The following is a 24,293-nucleotide window of genomic DNA, read 5'->3' as shown; positions in this document are numbered from 1 at the left end:
GACGGGGCTCGAACCTGCAACCTGTAGATTCCAAGCCGGTCACGCTAACCATTCACCCATCATGACTCCTACACACAAGATACCCTCTTCCACTGCTCTTATCATCCATGTTTCTGCCGCATATGTCATAACTGGCCTCACACCTTGTAGATCCACCCTTTCATTGCTAGAGTTAGCCTACAACCACATAGTGCAGATTCAAGGTCTCTGAACTTCCTCCATTCCAGTCCCACTCTTTTTGTCACTGCAAGCTAACTGCCTCCTGCACCATCCAAGGTATCACCCAAATAACAGAACTCTTTCACTTGGTCCAGTTCGTGCAGCCTTGCACTTACAGCACTGGCAACCAAGCCGATGCGATCATTTTCATTTGAACAATTTCCCATCTACACGCCCTAAGTAATGTCTCCACCAAATATCAAGGCAATCAATCAATCAGTCAGTCAGGTTTTTCACTCAAAGTTGTTTACACACACTGTGTCAAACACTCTAAGAGTCTATTTCATTTACACACACACACACACACACACACACACACACACACACACACACACACACACACACACACACACACACACACACACACACACATTTCATCATTTCAGATGTGCTAATAAAAGCGCCAATGGCATTGTATCAAAACTATTTCGAGTAAACTTTAATTTTCTATTATGATTATGTGTTCTAGGTGCTACACATATTTGCATACATTTTTTGAAGATTTATTCCCATGCCTACCCATCCATGGTGTTATATCTGTAATATACACCATCATTTAACTGTTGCTATGACTGTGGTCTTGTTGCTAAGCATATCTACATACATTTTTGGAATGTTTATTCATTTCTCTTCCCTTCACTGGTGTTATATTGGCATTATATGTCATCGTTTACCTGTTGTTATGGAAATTTGCAGATCTTAAAAATAATTATATACAATTGCCTACCCATCCCTACTGTTATATTTGCAACAGACCTTATCATTTAACTGTTGCTATGGGCGTGGTCATGGTTGCTAGGGCTAATTACATAAGTATGACACATTCGCTCTTTTCAGACTTTTAGAATCATTATCAAATTTCAGCCCCAGTAATTGAGAGATAAAGTTAGATACCAAAATTACTTGCATCATCTACAAGACAGACAGACAGACAGACAGACATCCAGGCATTTTACCTTGAACCAATCTATGCTTCAGTTTGTGTTAAACTTAGATGGAGAATGTTTCCAAGCAGCCTCAAGGTGATAAAATTGCAGTGTCACTGACTGACAAACATTTCATCAAAGCATCATGTCTTTTTAATGATAATTTGCATATCACTAATGGGATCATCACGTAATTAATATCACACCCCCAGAAACTTCCCTGCATACATTTGGAATTAAAGATTTTTTTACCAAAATATCACATTTATATTCCTCATCTGCATATCTCTGATGGGATCACCATGTCGTGAACATCTTCTTTTTTTTCTACATACCCCTATCAACTTCTTCACCAAATTTCAGTTTAGTTGTGCTAAAAATGGAACCCATGACGCTTGAGTGTCAGTTTGGTGTACTGGCGTATTTCTACTAGTGTTAGCGATGATTTCATATGCTCTGCTTGTGAAAGTAAGGCACCACTAAAATCCAGACACTCATCTTAATAACACCCTGTATGCCTGTCGGACACTAAAATGTCATGACGTTCTGTTCTTGTATACATCAACCACAACAAGTATGACAAACGAATGGTAGTCCATTTGGTTTTGGCATCAGCCATTTTGTCAAATTTGCAAACGTTGCAAAACAAAGTGACATGAGTATTATTTTGAAATGTCACTATAGAACACACAGCATTGAAATGTTAACATGCCTGAAGTGGATGTCAGTGAAGCAAAGATTTTATTTCTGTAAATGTGTTTTAATGTATAAGATCAACAATAAAGTAACTCCTCATTATCTTAACACTTCAACCAAAATATATAAAGTTCATAATTACAGAACCAGGGCTAGTGTCAGAGGAGATTTCTATCACAATGACTGCCATAGAAGTTCTTTGAAATATATGGCATCCAATATTTGGAATTGGATTCCCAGATCTATAAAGAGATCTGGAATCTCTGAATGGTTGTAAACAGACATGTGCCCGACACGTACTTGATGTTTTGTAATCGTTTCTTGAATTGTATACATGTTTTAACTCTTTAGCGACAGTACTCGACTTTGTACTGTTTTGTTTTGTTTTGTTTTATATATTCATTGAGTTACTTATTACTTTGTGTTTTATGTACTTTTTAAAGATATTTCTATGGCTCCAGGAAAAACAGCCACTACTCTGTAGAAAGCTGATTGGATTCCAATAAAGAATAAAGAATAAAGGACATCGACATGCATATGTTCCATACTATACGTCACCTTTGTGCCAGGTTTGAAAGTAATCAGCCATTGCATGTCAGAGATATGAATATATACAGATGCATGGGCACACAAATGTAATAATCACCTTTGGCATCATCCGAGTGAGGATAAAAACCTATTCTGGTCATTTTTGGAACAGTGTCTAACAACACTTCACATATTAAATAATTCTGAGGAGTATTAATATGAGTTCTACCTGACAAGTGGTCCGGGAAAATTCTTGAGTTCTTTAACTTCATCTGTATCCTCTAGCATTACCTACAATATACGCCCATGAGAGAAAACATTAAACAATTATGGTATGATAGTAGCAGACATACTTGAATTAACCAAGTATGTTTACCATAATACGTTTACCATAAAACATTGGGGAATGATGATTTTCTATGTATACTACCCGGTGTACTATAGTAATGCCGGATTCTAGCCAATACTTCTGGGAAAAATCTGATGTAAAATAACACTCTTTTTAGATTGGTATTCAAACTACAAAATTTTTGCCTTTCTGATAACTGAACTATATGCTACTTCAACATCAACAAGTTGTAAAACTTTTAATTAACTAAAACTTGACATGGGGAGTCAGTGGTCATAGTATGTCTGACATGGAACATTACTGTAAAACTTGACATGAGCAGTCAGTTCATTTCTGAATCCATTTCTGGCACATGGGTTGCTAGTTTGTCTTCAGTATTTGTTTTAAAAATATGAAGTTTCTATGCTCTTGTGACTCTCAGAGCGAACAAAAGATGCCATGTTCACTTATTTGAAAACATATGTACATGCACGTATGACATCATCAGTCAACGCACATAACTAAAATTTGTAGTAAAATATCACAAAGGCTGGGTGTGCTTAGGAGGGTAAGACCATATCTTACATTTGATACTACAAAGATGCTTTATAATGCGATGGTACTGCCACTGTTTGACTACACTGCAGTAGTGTGATCAAACAGTGGTACGACTTTGCTGACCAGACTTCAGAGGCTCCAAAATAAAGCAGCAAGCATAATCCTTCAGTGTGGGCCTAGGACCCACTCTTTTACTATGTTAGAGAGTTTAAATTGGTTGTCATGTAATGAGCGTTTTGCTTTTCAGAAGGTGGGCATTTATTTTAAAGTTCTTCATAAATTGACACCTCTGTATTAAAATATGTCAAGAGGTTGGATGAAGTACATAACTATTCCACCTGACAATGTTCCAATCTCAATACGCATGTGCCAAGAATTAGCAGTAATTCCAGCAAGAGAACCTTTAAATACTCTGGAGCTGTTTTATGTAACAGTCTACCAACACATATTAAGCAGTGCAAAGCAATTCATACTTTTAGAAATACATACATAAATCATATAATGTCAGAGAGAATGACTTCCAGTATGGTGTAACTGGATGGCGGTGTAAATTTACCTATTGATATCGTTGCTTTTTCATCGTCTTGTTAAACGTTGCTTCCGCATTGTTTGTAATCTCTTTTAGTGTGGTATGTAATGTGTTTTTGGTGTGGTAACAGGGCCAAGGTGGAAATCAGCTTCGGTTGTTTCCTGGCTACCCTGGCTACTTAAATAAATTTTACTACTACTACTACTACTACTACTACTACTACTACTACTACTACTACTACTACTACTACTACTACAACTAGTGTTGTTGCTCATACAGGCATCTTGACAAATCACAACACTGGAAATGTACATTTGAATTCAATCGAGTAGTGTGAAAGGAATAGACACAACTGTGATTTTCAAGATAAACTCAATTGATAAGACCCCTGTATATAAACAACTACGCTCTTTGAAAAGTTGAATTCAAACAATCAACGCAATGTGTGGTATTTAATTACAGAAGGTCGAAAAATACGACTATGCCTTAGCTGGACTGAAGTTGATGTTATTACACTATTGAAAATAATGCAATACAATGGTTTGAACATTAGACTGAGATTGAACACAAGACAATTATTCCAACAAGCGATACATGTAAGTGTTAAACGACCAAAACTCAACTACAAATCAATGTAATCAGTATCAATAAAATATTACCACGTGTCACCAGATGCAATCAAAGAAATTACATCATAAACTGCGATGACTACGTTCTCGTGCAGCAAAGTTCTGTATTGGTCTCTTTTTAAAAATGCTTTTAGCTTATTAAAACAATTTTCCGCCAGATTAAAGTCAGGTGAGTATGTCGGAAGATATATGAGTTCAATGCCATGGTCGTCCAAATTATTAGAAAGAAGAACTTCAGCTTTGTGGTGATGAAAGGGAGCGTTGTCGACTATAACAATATCTCCAGGAATAAGTGACGAGTTCTCTAGATCAGTGAATGCATTGTTTGCTTCCACAAAGAAATTTACAAATTCATTGGTGTTTGATGCTCCGTTGTTAACTGCTGAATATTTGATGCCGTCTGCACATACAAGTAAATTTAGTGTATGATTTGCACCCGGTAAATAACACCCAATTTCAACACATTTCGATCCTCTCAGTGAGTGACCATACATTGACTGTCCAGTTGATATTTTGATGCCACATTCATCCATAAACTTCAAGTGGAATGGGTCCTTGGTATGAATATATATCAAAATAAGCTTGTGTATAGCATAAATGAGTAAATCTTTGACCCGGTATCACACTCGTTCTCTTCTTAGTCCACTTTCCTCCACTGTCGCCTCAACCAACAGTTTCAATGCTGATTTCATTAATCAGCTCATCTTTTATTTCTTTATTTGTTATCGATGGTCTCTCTTTTCAAGCCTTCAATGAGCTGTAAATCCTGTTCTTGCAATCACGACGAAAATGGATATGCACATGTATGTCATAGAACACTGTGCTAACACCAACTTTGAAAGAGATCTGTTTAAGCAAGTCCGGGTTATGGCTTTGGACATGCAAAATTTGCAAACAAAATGGCTGCTAGGCACCCATATTGGATCGTATCATGAAACAAATTGACGTACATATGTATGCCATTGTATGTTGCCCCTGTACCAAGTTTGAAAAAAATCGGTCCAGGCATCTCAAAGAAATGGCTCTGGACGGATGGACGGATGGAACCCAATCCATAAGTCCCTGTCCCGGACTTCGTTCGACGTGGACTAATAAAGTGTATTCTACACATACAAGCCGAGAATAAATACCCTCCCCAATAAGTTATCATATACAAAACAATAAGTTATCATATACAAAAGCCGTACTAAAAAGGATTACTCTCAAAATGTAAACATTCTTTCCTGTCAGTCACCCATCACATATGATAGTGGTCAGTGAATCCAGTGATCCCTCTTAGAATTGTGTACCAGAATTGTTATAATTCATAATGGCGACCACTCTAAAACCAAAGGAAATTGACGATTTTGTTCTCACAATCGATTCTTCACTGTTGAAATATACTGATTATTATAAGAGGTTAGACTTCACCAATGCAAATATGCTGAAGTTTTTCAAAGCAAGAGACTTCGACAAATTTACCACATGAGTTAGTGCCGTGCATAGACGCATGATATTGAATGCAGTAGCTAAACTGCAGACACCAAAGTCCCATCTTGGATTACAAAAGGAAAGCCCAGAATGCAGTATTGTTGATACCGACGTCGACGATAGCAATCAGTCTTTACAGCCACACCAACTCTTTTCTGTAAACAATAGTTCACCTAGAAAACAACCAAGGCTGTTGGCTAAAGGTACAGATTTGGACGACGGCAATATCGATGAAGATGTTGACATGGATATTGACTTGACTAATTTTGAATATCAATCGCCACAAGAAATAGCATTTGAGTCTTTGAGCAATGACATCGTATCATTACAGACAGAGTTTGATATCGCTACCAAGACACATGACAGACTTCAAAGAAGATATTCCAGGGAACAAGCGAAAGGTCCGGGGGCCAAAAAATGCGGGAAGTGTCACTTTCGGCGATCACGATAGACGAAGATGTCCATTCGATGAGTGCGTCTCATCTGAGCAGTGTGGACTAATAAATGATCATCCTGAACAAAAAACAAGAACTACTGAATGCCAGTGCCCTTGTTTGTAAACTCAAATCAGACATAAAGAAATCACAGAACAATTATGAAATAAAACAGTTGACATTTAAGTCAGCCACTAAGTCTTTTTACTCCAAAGTGTACTCAGCACTAGTCAGTACTAACAAGAAGAAGTATCTGGTTCGCACCACAAATGGTTTTGTACCCAAAACACCGGTCATAAAAAGTGACATAGCCATGCAAACATTGATGCTGCTAAAGTGACATTTCAGGGGATTATTAATTCTTTTGATGAACGTCACAGTCGTATAAAGAAAGACAGATCAACAGCAATCAAAAATCCCATCAGAGCAATGTTAGAAAATAACGAAAAGTATAAGGTGGTGTTTCCAGACAACAAGAAGGAGACACAAAATGACACACGTGCAACAACTAATGATGAAGGTATATTGACGTCGTCAAATGCTACGCCAACTCCATCATTGCCTGTTACATCAACCAAAGTTTCAGCACCAACTCCATTACCAATGATATCACCACACATTTCAGTCCCATCAGTGTTGGAGACAACGACGCCACCCATCACAGTCAAAGTTTTGCAAAGCACTCCCTATTCATCAGCAGCTCTTTCATCATCGTTATATCAGACCCCAACTTCTCATATCATACCACTTATACCATTGTATGGGTCATACCAACAACCATTCTACAATCCATACTTGGTAAACCAACAATTGCTATATTATTTACCAAGTCCAATTTCACTATAGCTACATGTATAATCAAGATACGTCTAATCAAACTCAATTAGCCATATCATTGCTGGATAAAATATCTGCAGCACAAGACCAAGACGGTGCACATGACGGGAGAATCTCAATCATCACAGCAAATTTCGGAATTGCCTTTACCGTCAGAGACTTCATCGCACGGGGAATAAGAAATGATTACCATCGGCCATCCGTTTTGAAAAACTGGCTTTGCACTTGTACAATTCAACGTTGTTGTGGGGTTTTTGTTTGGTATTTCTTTCTTTCTTGTTGTATAGCGTAGCAGATATGGTATCAGTACCTCCTCTAAATTCAACCTGTGATCGTTAGTTTTATATGAAAATTAAACCCATCCAGTGAATGATTGTGTCAGTCAAAGATACAGTCAGAACAAGCTAATGATATTTTTTTGTAAGATGTGTTTCAATATATGTATTGGATATTTTACTTTACATGTAAAGTTATTGACTTTGTTGGTTTGATTATTTGTTGTTGTTTTGAAGTTCAAGTTTTGTGGCAAACTAAACTGTTATAAGGAGGGGCTTTCCATACATAGCGTGGCAAAAATGTGAAGAACTGTGGTGTCAATATAACATGATTTGTTTTCTGTTGTGTGAAAAAAATGGTACGGTTTTGACATCTGTTTTGTTTTGACATCGTTGTTTCATTGTTCATGAATTATTTACAATAATATCTGATTTGTTCCTCACTGGTCACCGTTATTTCTGACTAAAAGAACCTTTTTGAATTTAAAATACATTCTCCTTTTTCTTGGGTCTGTGTTCTAATAGTCTAGTTCTAAACTGGTACAGTATTAAGTATTAAAAACATAATTACTTTTACCAAAATACTGTACCAGTTTAGAACTAGTGTTCTAAATATAATAACATCAACTTCAGTCGAGGTAAGGCATAGTCATATTTTACGACCTTCTGTAATCAAATACCACACATGGCGTTGATTGTTTGAATTCAACTTTTCAAAGAGTGTAGTTGTTTATATACAGGGGTCTTATCAATTGAGTTCATCTTGAAAATCACAGTTGTGTCTATTCTTTTCACGCTGCTCGATTGAATTCGATTGTAATAGGTATGTTACAACAACATCTATCTTACCTCCAGAGAGTGCATCTCAACAGTTGCAGTCATACCATCAGTTGGGTTGTTTGCTAGTACTTTTATCAGCTGCCCACTGGAACTAAACCTTGCCACAACATGGGGTATCATATATTTCTGTGGTGTCAATCTCCCTGGATCAGGTACATCTATAATAATTTTGGAGGATTTAATCATTTTTACATACAAAATATGGTACATTTATTTCTACTAGGGAATCCATATGGTCAAGGGATTATGCCCCAACCATAGACCCATTGATGGAGTGTTTATGCCCCAACCATACACCCATTGGTGGAGAATCAATGCCCCAACCATACACCCATTGGTGGAGTGTTTATGCCCTAACCATGGATTTGTTGGTGGAGAATCTATGCCCGAACCATAGACCCCTTGATGGAGAATCTATGCCCAAACCATAGACCCCTTGGTGGGGAATCTATGCCCCAACCATAAACCCGTTGGTGGAGAGTTTATGCCCCAAGCATAGAGCCAGTGGGGGAGAATCTATGCCCTAACACATATTTTTTTGTATTTATAATTGTTACGTCAAGGTGTATAGACCCCTTGCCAGTTCTATCTTTATAATTGTTACCTCAAGATGTATAGACCCCTTGTTAGTTCTATCTCAATAATTGTTACCTCAAGGTGTATAGACCCCTTGTTAGTTCTATCTTTATAATTGTTACATCAACGTGTATAGACCACTTGTTAGTTCTATCTTTATAATTGTTACCTCAAGGTGTATAGACCCCTTGTTAGTTCTATCTCAATAATTGTTACCTAAAGGTGTATAGACCCCTTGTTAGTTCTATCTTTATAATTGTTACCTCAAGGTGTATAGACCCCTTGTTAGTTCTATCTCTATAATTGTTACCTCAAGGTGTATAGACCCCTTGTTAGTTCTATCTTTATAATTGTTACCTCAAGATGTATAGACCTCTTGTTAGTCCTATCTCAATAATTGTTACCTCAAGGTGTATAGACCCCTTGCTAGTTCTATCTTATTAATTGTTACCTCAAGGTGTATAGACCCCTTGTTAGTTCTATCTTTATAATTGTTACCTCCATGTGTATAGACCCCTTGTTAGTTCTATCTTTATAATTGTTACCTCAAGGTGTATAGACCCCTTGTTAGTTCTATCTCTATAATTGTTATCTCAAGGTGTATAGACCCCTTGTTAGTTCTATCTCAATAATTGTTACCTCAAGGTGTATAGACCCCTTGTTAGTTCTATCTCAATAATTGTTATCTCAAGGTGTATAGACCCCTTGTTAGTTCTATCTTTATAATTGTTACCTCAAGGTGTATAGACCCCTTGTTAGTTCTATCTCTATAATTGTTACCTCTAGGTGTATAGACCCCTTGTTAGGTCTATCTCAATAATTGTTACCTAAAGGTGTATAGACCCCTTGTTAGGTCTATCTCAATAATTGTTACCTCAAGGTGTATAGACCCCTTGTTAGTTCTATCTCAATAATTGTTACCTCAAGGTGTATAGACCCCTTGTTAGTTCTATCTTTATAATTGTTACCTCAAGGTGTATAGACCCCTTGTTAGTTCTATCTTTATAATTGTTACCTCAAGGTGTATAGACCCCTTGTTAGTTCTATCTTTATAATTGTTACCTCAAGGTGTATAGACCCCTTGTTAGTTCTATCTTTATAATTGTTACCTCAAGGTGTATAGACCCCTTGTTAGTTCTATCTCAATAATTGTTACCTCAAGGTGTATAGACCCCTTGTTAGTTCTATCTTTATAATTGTTACATCAACGTGTATAGACCCCTTGTTAGTTCTATCTTTATAATTGTTACCTCCATGTGTATAGACCCCTTGTTAGTTCTATCTTTATAATTGTTACCTCAAGGTGTATAGACCCCTTGTTAGTTCTATCTCTATAATTGTTATCTCAAGGTGTATAGACCCCTTGTTAGTTCTATCTCAATAATTGTTACCTCAAGGTGTATAGACCCCTTGTTAGTTCTATCTTTATAATTGTTATCTCAAGGTGTATAGACCCCTTGTTAGTTCTATCTCTATAATTGTTACCTCAAGGTGTATAGACCCCTTGTTAGTTCTATCTCTATAATTGTTACCTCAAGGTGTATAGACTCCTTGTTAGTTCTATCTTTATAATTGTTACCTCAAGGTGTATAGACCCCTTGTTAGTTCTATCTTTATAATTGTTACCTCTAGGTGTATAGACCCCTTGTTAGTTCTATCTCTATAATTGTTACCTCAAGGTGTATAGACCCCTTGTTAGTTCTATCTTTATAATTGTTATCTCAAGGTGTATAGACCCCTTGTTAGTTCTATCTTTATAATTGTTACCTCAAGGTGTATAGACCCCTTGTTAGTTCTATCTCTATAATTGTTACCTCAAGGTGTATAGACCCCTTGTTAGTTCTATCTTTATAATTGTTATCTCAAGGTGTATAGACCCCTTGTTAGTTCTATCTTTATAATTGTTACCTCAAGGTGTATAGACCCCTTGTTAGTTCTATCTTTATAATTGTTACCTCAAGGTGTATAGACCCCTTGTTAGTTCTATCTTTATAATTGTTATCTCAAGGTGTATAGACCCCTTGTTAGTTCTATCTTTATAATTGTTACCTCAAGGTGTATAGACCCCTTGTTAGTTCTATCTCTATAATTGTTACCTCAAGGTGTATAGACCCCTTGTTAGTTCTATCTCTATAATTGTTACCTCTAGGTGTATAGACCCCTTGTTAGGTCTATCTCAATAATTGTTACCTCAAGGTGTATAGACCCCTTGTTAGGTCTATCTCAATAATTGTTACCTCAAGGTGTATAGACCCCTTGTTAGTTCTATCTCAATAATTGTTACCTCAAGGTGTATAGACCCCTTGTTAGTTCTATCTTTATAATTGTTACCTCAAGGTGTATAGACCCCTTGTTAGTTCTATCTTTATAATTGTTACCTCAAGGTGTATAGACCCCTTGTTAGTTCTATCTTTATAATTGTTACCTCAAGGTGTATAGACCCCTTGTTAGTTCTATCTTTATAATTGTTACCTCAAGGTGTATAGACCCCTTGTTAGTTCTATCTCAATAATTGTTACCTCAAGGTGTATAGACCCCTTGTTAGTTCTATCTTTATAATTGTTACATCAAGTGTATAGACCCCTTGTTAGTTCTATCTTTATAATTGTTACCTCAAGGTGTATAGACCCCTTGTTAGTTCTATCTCAATAATTGTTACCTCAAGGTGTATAGACCCCTTGTTAGTTCTATCTCTATGATTGTTATCTCAAGATGTCGAGACCCCTTGTTAGTTCTATCTCTATAATTTTTACCTCTAGGTGTATAGACCCCTTGTTAGTTCTATCTTAATAATTGTTACATCAACGTGTATAGACCCCTTGTTAGTTCTATCTCAATAATTTTTACCTCAAGGTGTATAGACCCCTTGTTAGTTCTATCTCTATAATTTTTACCTCAAGGTGTATAGACCCCTTGTTAGTTCTATCTCTATAATTGTTACCTCAAGGTGTATAGACCCCTTGTTAGTTCTATCTCTATAATTGTTACCTCAAGGTGTATAGACCCCTTGTTAGTTCTATCTTTATAATTGTTACCTCAAGGTGTATAGACCCCTTGTTAGTTCTATCTCTATAATTGTTACCTCAAGGTGTATAGACCCCTTGTTAGTTCTATCTTCATAATTGTTACCTCTAGGTGTATAGACCCCTTGTTAGTTCTATCTTTATAATTGTTACCTCAAGGTGTATAGACCCCTTGTTAGTTCTATCTCTATAATTGTTACCTCAAGGTGTATAGACCCCTTGTTAGTTCTATCTCTATAATTGTTATCTCAAGGTGTATAGACCCCTTGTTAGTTCTATCTCAATAATTGTTATCTCAAGGTGTATAGACCCCTTGTTAGTTCTATCTTTATAATTGTTACCTCAAGGTGTATAGACCCCTTGTTAGTTCTATCTTTATAATTGTTACCTCAAGGTGTATAGACCCCTTGTTAGTTCTATCTTCATAATTGTTACCTCAAGGTGTATAGACCCCTTGTTAGTTCTATCTTCATAATTGTTACCTCTAGGTGTATAGACCCCTTGTTAGTTCTATCTCTATAATTGTTATCTCAAGGTGTATAGACCCCTTGTTAGTTCTATCTCTATAATTGTTACCTCAAGGTGTATAGACCCCTTGTTAGTTCTATCTCAATAATTGTTACCTCTAGGTGTATAGACCCCTTGTTAGTTCTATCTTTATAATTGTTACCTCAAGGTGTATAGACCCCTTGTTAGTTCTATCTCAATAATTGTTACCTCTAGGTGTATAGACCCCTTGTTAGTTCTATCTTTATAATTGTTACCTCAAGGTGTATAGACCCCTTGTTAGTTCTATCTTTATAATTGTTACCTCAAGGTGTATAGACCCCTTGTTAGTTCTATCTCTATAATTGTTACCTCAAGGTGTATAGACCCCTTGTTAGTTCTATCTTTATAATTGTTACCTCAAGGTGTATAGACCCCTTGTTAGTTCTATCTCTATAATTGTTACCTCAAGGTGTATAGACCCCTTGTTAGTTCTATCTTTATAATTGTTACCTCAAGGTGTATAGACCCCTTGTTAGTTCTATCTCTATAATTTTTACCTCTAGGTGTATAGACCCCTTGTTAGTTCTATCTCTATAATTTTTACCTCTAGGTGTATAGACCCCTTGTTAGTTCTATCTTTATAATTGTTATCTCAAGGTGTATAGACCCCTTGTTAGTTCTATCTTTATAATTGTTACCTCAAGGTGTATAGACCCCTTGTTAGTTCTATCTCTATAATTTTTACCTCTAGGTGTATAGACCCCTTGTTAGTTCTATCTCTATAATTTTTACCTCTAGGTGTATAGACCCCTTGTTAGTTCTATCTTTATAATTGTTACCTCAAGGTGTATAGACCCCTTGTTAGTTCTATCTCTATAATTTTTACCTCTAGGTGTATAGACCCCTTGTTAGTTCTATCTTTATAATTGTTACCTCAAGGTGTATAGACCCCTTGTTAGTTCTATCTCTATAATTGTTATCTCAACGTGTATAGACCCCTTGTTAGTTCTATCTCTATAATTTTTACCTCTAGGTGTATAGACCCCTTGTTAGTTCTATCTTTATAATTGTTATCTCAAGGTGTATAGACCCCTTGTTAGTTCTATCTTTATAATTGTTACCTCAAGGTGTATAGACCCCTTGTTAGTTCTATCTCTATAATTGTTATCTCAACGTGTATAGACCCCTTGTTAGTTCTATCTCTATAATTTTTACCTCTAGGTGTATAGACCCCTTGTTAGTTCTATCTTTATAATTGTTATCTCAAGGTGTATAGACCCCTTGTTAGTTCTATCTTTATAATTGTTACCTCCATGTGTATAGACCCCTTGTTAGTTCTATCTTTATAATTGTTATCTCAAGGTGTATAGACCCCTTGTTAGTTCTATCTCTATAATTGTTATCTCAACGTGTATAGACCCCTTGTTAGTTCTATCTCAATAATTGTTACCTCAAGGTGTATAGACTCCTTGTTAGTTCTATCTTTATAATTGTTATCTCAAGGTGTATAGACCCCTTGTTAGTTCTATCTCTATAATTTTTACCTAAAGGTGTATAGACCCCTTGTTAGTTCTATCTTTATAATTGTTACCTCAAGGTGTATAGACCCCTTGTTAGTTCTATCTTTATAATTGTTACATCAACGTGTATAGACCCCTTGTTAGTTCTATCTCAATAATTGTTACCTCAAGGTGTATAGACCCCTTGTTAGTTCTATCTTTATAATTGTTACCTCTAGGTGTATAGACCCCTTGCCAGTTCTATCTCTATAATTGTTATCTCAAGGTGTATAGACCCCTTGTTAGTTCTATCTCTATAATTTTTACCTCTAGGTGTATAGACCCCTTGTTAGTTCTATCTTTATAATTGTTACCTCAAGGTGTATAGACCCCTTGTTAGTTCTATCTCTATAATTTTTACCTAAAGGTGTATAGACCCCTTGTTAGTTCTATCTTTATAATTGTTATCTCAAGGTGTATAGACCCCTTGTTAGTTCTATCTCTATAATTTTTACCTAAAGGTGTATAGACCCCTTGTTAGTTCTATCTTTATAATTGTTACCTCAAGGTGTATAGACCCCTTGTTAGTTCTATCTCTATAATTTTTACCTCTAGGTGTATAGACCCCTTGTTAGTTCTATCTCAATAATTGTTACCTCAAGGTGTATAGACCCCTTGTTAGTTCTATCTCTATAATTGTTACCTCAAGGTGTATAGACCCCTTGCCAGTTCTATCTTTGAAAGTCTATTTCCGTTCAGTTCTGGTGGCTACAGTTAAAAATTGTGATGCACACTAATGTGTCTCATTGGATCATTAAAATATTAATATTCTAAACTTATGAATTTAACTTATGTCTCTAACAGGAGGTAAAATTGTATGAATATTTATACGCTCTTTATACAGGCAAACTACCCAAGTTAGTGATTACTTAATTAAGTATTTCATTCATAGCTCATGTACCTTTTGTATTATTCAGATTTTACATGTACATCATCAGTGATTTTACCAAGGTTTCTAACAGGTGGGAACAAAGGCCCGTTGTTGCAAAAAAGTGGGGTCATTTTGGCAGGAGAGGGGATAATGATTTATTGTCTACGAAATTATATATATTACATTACACAGTCATATACTGTTAACTTCATAAAAAAATATTCCATTCACAACAACAGTTCCCAGTAAGCTGTCTTTTGAAAATAATGTACCACACATTACACCTTAGGAAAAAAAGGCAATTAAAATTGTGTAATTTTAAGTCATTTCTTCAGAGTATATATTGTTTAGAAAGATAGGACAGCCAGCTTGTCACAATCATTTAATCTAAATATCAATGGATATCAGTGCTCAAATTTATGATTCATTTTTTTTCAGACAAGGACCAAGAACTTAAAAATTAATAAACATATGATTGAATAAAATCCCAATCTTGTTACAACTTGTTTCATTTTTTCTTCCGTAAGAAAGCGATGTATTAGTGGGTGAAAGTCTGTGTGTGTGTGTGTGTGTGTGTGTGTGTGTGTGTGTGTGTGTGTGTGTGTGTGTGTGTGTCTGTCTGTCTGTGTCATCGTTTTCCCCATCCAACACGGCTGGCTCAATTCAAACGAAATTTTGTACACATGTTCTATAGGGTAATGGCAAGAACTTATTAGGTTTTGGTAAACATCCTATGAATATTAATGAGCAATTTACGTAATTAATGGTTTTCAATAATTTTGATAATTAGGCTATATCTCAAGAATGCACGCTTCAAATTCATTATAACTTGGTACATACACTTGGGATACCAAAGCACACTTGTCCTGAAAATATTATTGATGTAGCTTTAGTTTTAATAAGTTATTGACATATTTTGGTAGGCCCCTAAAAAAGAAAAAATAGTTTCTTGTCAGGAAACGTTGGCTAAAGTGGTGTGACGATGCAATTTTTTTTTTTACATTCTCAATAAATGTTAATCAATCTACTTGCATTGCAGTTACTGTTCTTTTTATTTAGTATTTTACAGCAAGTGTGTATGTGGGGCAGATGTCATAGGCTAGTTATATGATTAGTTTTGCAGTTGTCTTCAATGTTGGCAATTAATGTAGGGAGAGTTACTTTAATTTGTGTTTGCCCTTTCATCTGCAGACTGAATTGGCTGGACAAACATGAAAAAAAATTAACGTGGGAAGGGGGTACTTAAGTGATGGGCACTGACCAGAAAGAATTTTCTTTTTTTGGGGGATTTTAAAACTTTCTACATTGAGTGCTATGCTACAACGTTCTATAAAGCTTAACATTACATGTTGTTGTTGGCCAGGAGATCACTAACACGGAAGGCATTCAGTTTAAATCCACTTTTGCATTACATGTTTTTGTGAAGTTGTAGACCACTACACCGTCAATGCACAGTTTAGTGTGACTCTCCCATTTCATGAGTTTATGAAAAAAAGAACATTTTCAAAAATACCCTCCCTGACTTTCAAAAGTACCAAATGTGAAAGGAAAACTTACAAATGATAGTCAAACAAACTTAAAGATAATGTATATGAAATTACCATTACTGGCTGTGTAATATGATTTTGTCCTGATTTATCAAATGACAGCAAGTTACATAGTAAACTTGGTACTGAAAGTTGACATGGGTGGCCTTGAAACTCAGAAATCTTGAACCAAAGCTGAGGTTCATACCAATCGGCGAGTCCCAGAGTGGACCATGTAGCTTCAGGTTCTGGTTCAGACTCTAGCTGAGGTTAATGCTAATTAGTGAGTCTCAGGTTTAGAATATTGTACATGTATAGCTGAAGTTAATACTAATTAGTAAGTCTTTTATGAATTTTATGAAATATCAAATCAAACCAGTTAACAATAATTTTGTGTTACATGTTTTCCGTTTTTTGTGCATTGGCAGGTGTATTTGTGTGTTTCCTACAACTCATACATACAAGGAACACGACGAGCTCGAGATATGAACATACTGAAATTAATCCGCCAGGCAATACATGTGATGAGGCCTCGACACGAGATGAGATTAACAACGAACAGCAATTTATTTTCAGTATAATATCCCTTACTGTCTCTAAAAATCTCCAAATTATTGATTGCAAATGTATTTTAGCACTTCAAGAGGTATATGATAAAACCTTTACAGCCCGGATATGGGTTTTGCTGACCTAGGTCGTAGAGTTCATGGGCCCTCCAAAAGTCGGGCCCTTCCCATATCCGAGCCGTGAAGATTAATATTGTACGTGTATAGCTGAAGTTAATACTAATTAGTTAGTCTCAGGTTTAGATTACGGTACATGTATTGTCGAACATACCTTCAGGTTCTGGTTCAGACTCTAGCTGAGGTTCAGTTTGCCAAGCCTGTTTATCTCTACCATATCCATATTCTGTGTATGAATCATAGCCACTTTGTTGTTGGTCTGACCCACCTGAGATGTCATAGTTTTCAAATCCAGTGTACTGTCCTATCTGATCACCAGTGTATCTCTCTGAAGTGTCCTGCCCATATTCCTGTTGAAAACTATGAGGTATGACAACGGTGTAAATATTATACAAAATATCAAATTTTTAATATAATTTGCAGTCAGCAACATGTAAAATCCAAACAAAATATGGCAAATCATTAATGTGAAGTTTGACCATTGATTTACACCAATTATCACCTATGTGATAAACCTGTCTGGTTTTATCTCCTCATTTCTCAAATGAAGAAATGAGGTACATTTTGTATATTGTCATATCGATTGTTTTGACCCCACCCACTCTCCAGAGTTCATTCTGGGAAATGACATAACATCCTCCTAACCTTGTACCTGACATTGATTAACACTGGTGTTTAGCATTGACTTTGGTCTCGAAACTACACATTTGAACCATAATACACAGACCAGATGTCAACTAACAGTGCTCCCTTGGGTTAGTTTCTTAACAAACATCTACAATGTAGTTATATCTGAATGAAGAGTGTACATTTTTTACAATAAATATTTTTTTTCAGACTGACAAGCTTTAACAAAAAATTTTTTATTGAGTTAAAAACTAGTGGCAATTTGATAAGTATACATGCAAGCAGTCATTCATTGAATATTGGCATACATGCTTATACTCATATACAGGTTATTGCAAATGTTAAACTAAGGACTGTCTTTGATATCAAATGAATGAGTTCCATGGCAGAAAGATAAAAAACCCTCAATCCATAAACAAGTTATGAAAAGTCATTATCCTTAAAATTTCAAGACTGTTGAATAGTTAATTTGTTAACTGACATAAATCATACAAAGTATTCATTACAAATAAAAGTTACATCAACATACTGCATCAAAACTAGAAGCCACAACAATAGGTTTTACAGGAAATGTGTTTTTATTATCATCATCAAATTCTTTGAAATACGAAGTGTGCACACTTAAGTGATAAATCACAGACTATACTTTGTATGTGACAGGTTTTTTGTCTAATCTTGATTTCTTTCCACATAATTGGTTGCCATATTGGATATGATATCACATATTGAAGCAAGATAGCCAGACAAACAGATGCCCACTATCGCTTACTGCTGTCGCCATAATAAGTGAGACACCAAGCCTGCAGTATTACGCGCAATATTGTAAGGAAAACACCAATCTTTGCTGTTCAACTAATTTTGGTCTCCTATCGCAAAAATAGTGATAGCGTTATCAGTTCAAGTTGATAAACAGTGGTCTGATTCACATACACGTCAACTCAAATGAAATTTGGATGATACCATTCCATTATCAGTGTACGCTACAGAGTTATTATGGGTTTACTTAAGGCAATTACTTATTGGCTGCGTCTATCATCCACCAGGGATGAATGAAAGGAAATTGAATGACCATATCATATCTACAGTGGACCAAGTCAAATCCAATGCCCCATATACCGGAACAATTATAATGAGTGACATCAATAGAATGGATGTTACAAACATTTCAAACACTTGCCAATTAAAGCAGTTAGTAAAATCTACAACTGGACAAAACGTGGTTTTAGACTTGATACTCAGCAATAATAGAACGTTTTTACAACAGGCCAATATTACTAGCTCCACTCGGTACCTCGGACCATGCAACTGTGATAATGTCATCGATAGAAAAGCTGAGAGTGTGATCAAAGTTGATCAGAACACGCCCAATAAAAGACTCAAATATCAGTCAGTTCGGTCAGTGGATCACCAAACACGACTGGGTGGAATTTTTCCAAAACAAGACATGCGAAGAAAAGACCAATCAATTTTTAAATACAACTACAACAGCAATCAACCAGTTCTTCCCATAAAAGATTATTATAGTCCACCAATCTGATAAACCATTCATGACAACAGCAATTAAATCAATGATACAGAAACGGCAGTAAGCATACAGAAATGGTAGCGTACACATTGTATAAATACTGGAGAAATAAAGTCAAAAAAGCAATTGAGTTGAGCAGGAAGACGTACTATAACTTAAGGAAAAGATTGGTAATCATAAAGGCGGAGACAGCAGACAGTGGTGGCAAATGATAAACAAGCTGAATGGGAGAACCAAAAGTATGTCGATGATAGAGTTAGAAATCAACGGTAAGCAACTCCATGGCAACAACTTGGCAGAGGCTATCAACGACCACTTCATTAACATTACAAGAGACTATGAACCCCTACATTATGACACATTCATCAACACTCTACCTGAAGGCAACTGTTTACCAACTGTAACTTACAATGGTCTTGTCAAACTGCTGAAATCACTTCACAAGAATAAGAAAGGTGGTCCTGATAGAATTCCCAATAAAATTCTCACGGAATTCGCTCAAGAGTTTGCATCTCCTTTGACTGACATATTCCATGCGTCATTCAGGGAAGGAAAAGTTCCAACAGCAATGAAAGCAGCTAACATCGTTCCCCTTCCAAAGGTCACTAGCCCAGCAACGTTAAATGACTTCAGACCAATCTCGTTAACCAATACTATCGGTAAGGTCATGGAATCACTAATAGACAAATGGATAGAACATGAAGTATCAGGGAAGATAGACAAAAAACAGTATGCGGGTACCAAGAAATTGTCATCGACTTTGGCCATGGTTGACATGATACAAACATGAATTGAACAACTTGAAAACCCGGAACACATGACAAGAGTATGCTTCCTTGATTTCAGAAAAGCATTTGATAAAATCGATCACAACATTTTAATGTCAAAACTGATCAACTTGAATATAAATCCCAACCTTTTGAAATGGGTTGCTCACTTTTTAACAGACAGGAAGCAAAGAGTTGTTTTAAATGATTTGTGTTCAACGTGGCAACATGTCAAAGCTGGAATACCACAAGGTACAAAACTTGGTCCAATTTTTTTTATTTTGATGATTAATGATATCCAGGTTCCTATTGTAAACTCACACTTTATTTTCATGGATGATACCACAATATCAGAACATTTTCATTGCAATGATACCAGTAAATCTAACTTACAAGATGATCTAACTAGAATTTTTGACTGGTCTTCCAACAACAACATGACTTTAAATCCGAAGAAATGCAAAGAAATGAGGTTGTCTTTTTCGAAGACTGATGTAGATCTCACTCCTCTTGTTATTGGTCAATCTGTCTTAGAAATTGTTAATATTTACAAATGTTTGGGATTAAATGTCACCTATAACTTGAAATGGGATGTACATATTAATGAAATCATAAGCAAAGCATCCAAACGTCTACACATCATGAGAGTCCTGAATAGGTACGATTTAGTCCGTTCCTGCCTAGAATACTCCAGTGTTGTATGGCAGGGAGGACTATCAGACAAACTCAGAGCAGCATTGGAGAGTGTCCAAAAGAGGGCACTCCGTATAATATACCCATTTCAATCCTACAGTCAGGCTCTACAGTTACTTAACATCAAAACCCTTGAGAATAGACGTAAGCATATTTGTAAAGCGTTTGCATCGTCTATACTTAAGGATGATCACAGACTCCACCACCTGGTGCTGCCCCCAGTTCAACACAAGTATCATACACGTAATAATGGAAATGTCACTTTCAAATGTAGGACCAAACGAAAAGAAAACAGTCCTGTTGTCTATAGTGTTAGGTTGGCTAAATAAACCGTGTCTCGCTTGTGGATTTTCATTGTACACTTTACCAATCACAGTGAATTTACCGGTCACTTTACCAATCACGGTGAATTTACTGATCACTTTACCAATCACGGTGAATTTACCGGTCACTTTACCAATCACGGTGAATTTACCGGTCACTTTACCAATCAAACTCAATGTTGGTGACATAAAGGGAACAAGTTTAAACTTCATTCTTACGGCCTAAAATTAGAAATTATAAGCTAAGTGTCCGTCGTAGAGCCTGATAGTGTCAAAAGTTGTGACAAGTATAGACCTAATAATGATTCAATTTCTTGTAAAATACTGTGTCAATAGAAATGCGACATTTTACATCGATGAAATAACAATTATTATAACCTACAATATTTTACTGTCACATATTAAGGCATGCATTCCAAGGTTTTTTTTATGTTTATTTATAATGAATAAATGCAAAGAAATACAGAGAAAAAAGTGGAAACAGCACAACAGACAAAAGAAAACACAAAAGAAAAAAAAACCTATGTACATTCCATAGTAATCAATAAATTCTGCCCATTTTTTAATATGCATGTCTAGCTTGTCTTTTGACCTAGCTATTTGCCTTTCTATTATATAAGTAGGTTTAATTGAACCCAATAATTTGAGGTATTCTGTTTTCATCTAAAGCTGAAGTGCCTACCGAGTAGAAAAGTAAATTGATATGTGTAATTGATTTGAACTAATCATTAACTGTATTCCAAAATAAAACTAAACTGGCACAAGTTGTAAATTTGGTCGGGAAAATAATTGGTAAGAATCAGTCAGCTCTATGACCTCTACAAACTCTCTGTCCGCAGGAAAGCCCAAGCAATTGTTAGTGATACCTCACATCCTTTGTACTCGCAGTTTGATTTGTTACCTTCAGGAAGACGATATAGAGTACCTTAAACTCATAAGAACATTTTTTTTAAATCATTTATACCAAGTGCAATAACCATACTGAACTCAGACCTGTGATTTTAGGCTTCTGACAATTTTTGTTTTAAAGATCTACTCTGAATTCGAAGGATACTTTTATTGGAAGATTGTATCTGTGTTTGTGTTACTGTAATTATTTTAATGTGTATATGTATTTTATTGTAAGATTGTAACTGTGTTTGTGTTACTGTAATTATTTATAGTTTGTATATGTATTTTATTGGAAGATTATAACTGTGTTTGTTTTACTGTAATTATTTTAGTGTGTATATGTATTTTATTGTAAGATTGTAACTGTATTTGTGTTACTGTAATTATTTTAGTGTGTATATGTATTTTATTGTAAGATTGTAACTGTGTTTGTGTTACTGTAATTATTTATAGTTTGTATATGTATTTTATTGGAAGATTATAACTGTGTTTGTTTTACTGTAATTATTTTAGTGTGTATATGTATTTTATTGTAAGATTGTAACTGTGTTTGTATTACTGTGATTATTTTAGTGTGTATATGTATTTTATTGTAAGATTGTAACTGTGTTTGTGTTACTGTAATTATTTATAGTTTGTATATGTATTTTATTGTAAGATTGTAACTGTGTTTGTGTTACTGTAATTATTTTAGTGTGTATATATATTTTATTGTAAGATTGTAACTGTGTTTGTGTTACTGTAATTATTTATAGTGTATATATGTATTTTAATGTGCCTTTTATATTTTGGTGAAGTGAAAGGAAAATTTCTGTAAATGGACAATAAAGTTATATTCTATTCTATTCTATAAAGCGACAAAGCTGCAATCCCAAAATAGATGAAAATAAGCCTCAATGGTCTCTTTACAAAACAAACACAAAGGAGAGTCAATTACACCCCAAGAAAATAACAATTTATTTTATGGTAAAATCTTAAAAATATGTTTAAATTGGAAGTTTCTTAATTTAAGGTCGATCGTTGATTTATGACAAAGTCAAAATAAATTGTTCCAAGGGAAGACAAAATCTAAAACATCGTGCCAATACTGAATAACGTGTACAGGGATATCATCTGGAGCTTCTATCTGTAAAAAATACTTGTACATATTCCGGTTGACTTTCATGCTACACAAAAAGTTGCTAATATGAAACTTAGGTACACAAACAAAAATCTTCACAGAATTAGGTTTGGCAAGGATTCTTTTCCAATCTTCAGGTATAGCTGCGTGTAATGAAAAGCAGTACATATAATACCATAAATTCGACAAAAATGTCAAACGTATAAAACTTTTGATTCAAATCCAACAGATTAAGGAAAACAACACCATTAGTTAAAAACTTCTCCCAAATAAGTGGTTTATCATTAATGCGAAAATTAGAATTATTAGAAAGCAACTGTAGGCAAACATCATCACAATTAATCACAGGTGTATTATTGTACTGCAGCCATGCTAGAATAATTTATTTTACCAGATTTAAACTGAATGCCTTCCGTAAGGGCAAAGTTTTGAGATTGTTGTTCCTACAGACAATTGTTGGAATACGACAGAACATACATAATCTTTCAAAATATTCATTTTTATCTCGGGCTATGAGCCTTTTAAATAGTGTATATAGTTTTGATGTTGATCTGTTCTCTAGTTTTTGTGTTTTTAAAACCCAAGTGTCCACTGTTCTTTTATCTCTTGCTGATAAGCCTGTCGTTGTTGAATGTATATGATGTCGGTCAGATGGTTGTTTCATTTTTTTATATGTTGCGTGTTTTTCTTTGTTCTCTTTCTTTTCTTAGTTTATTTTGTATCATGTCATGTTCATTTGTTCTCTACATTTTGACTGCCTCCAGTTATTGGGCTCTGCCTGTTGGATGTCAGTATAAATAAATAAATAAATAAATAAATAAATAAATAAATAAATAAATAAATAAATAAATAAATAAATAAATAAATAAATAAATAAATATGCAACAAGTTATTTTTTCTCATTCATTGCTATTTGCCCATTGCTGTTAGTGATCTCCTGGCCAACCACAACATGTAATGTGAAGCTTTACAGAACATTGTAGCATAGCACTCACCGTAGAACGAGTTTTAAAGGAAAAAAAAACACACCGCCAATGGCGTTGTAGCACAACTGTACAGTTTTTAAAAATGTTTATCCATATGGTAGTCCATGCTAAGAATATATTGTAGGTGTTCATTTGCTGAATGACTATCCAGTTGCCTAGTATCGTTATACCTTACATCATTAATACTGTTGCACCATTTCTGGCTATGGACATGGCAAACAAATGCTCGATTTGTTGTATGAGCTTATCTGTTACATCCCAGCAAGTGCCAATTTCACAATTTGGGTCAAATTTATCAAATATTTATCCTGCATTGTGTTTCAAGTATCCATATTTGTGATAAGTACACAACAAGCAATAAATAT

At 35.2% G+C, this 24,293-nt stretch overlaps 1 protein-coding gene across 1 annotated transcript in view; it reads right to left on the bottom strand.

The window, feature by feature from the left end:
- The window catches only part of LOC144440768 (uncharacterized), a 176,060-nt gene that overhangs the window by 102,191 nt on the left and 49,576 nt on the right, over positions 1-24,293 (bottom strand). Inside the window, exons 6-8 of the mRNA XM_078130147.1 lie at positions 17,151-17,356; positions 8,279-8,427; positions 2,599-2,660 (exon numbers count right to left, since the gene is read on the bottom strand). Coding sequence (XP_077986273.1) covers positions 2,599-2,660; positions 8,279-8,427; positions 17,151-17,356 — 417 coding nt within the window. The remainder of the gene's footprint in view (positions 1-2,598; positions 2,661-8,278; positions 8,428-17,150; positions 17,357-24,293) is intronic.

The sequence above is a fragment of the Glandiceps talaboti genome, chromosome 10 (genome assembly GCF_964340395.1).
Source record: "Glandiceps talaboti chromosome 10, keGlaTala1.1, whole genome shotgun sequence".
Lineage (NCBI taxonomy): Eukaryota > Metazoa > Hemichordata > Enteropneusta > Spengelidae > Glandiceps > Glandiceps talaboti.
Note: the sequence above shows the minus strand (reverse complement) of the source record. Positions and strands in the feature narration are given on the sequence as shown.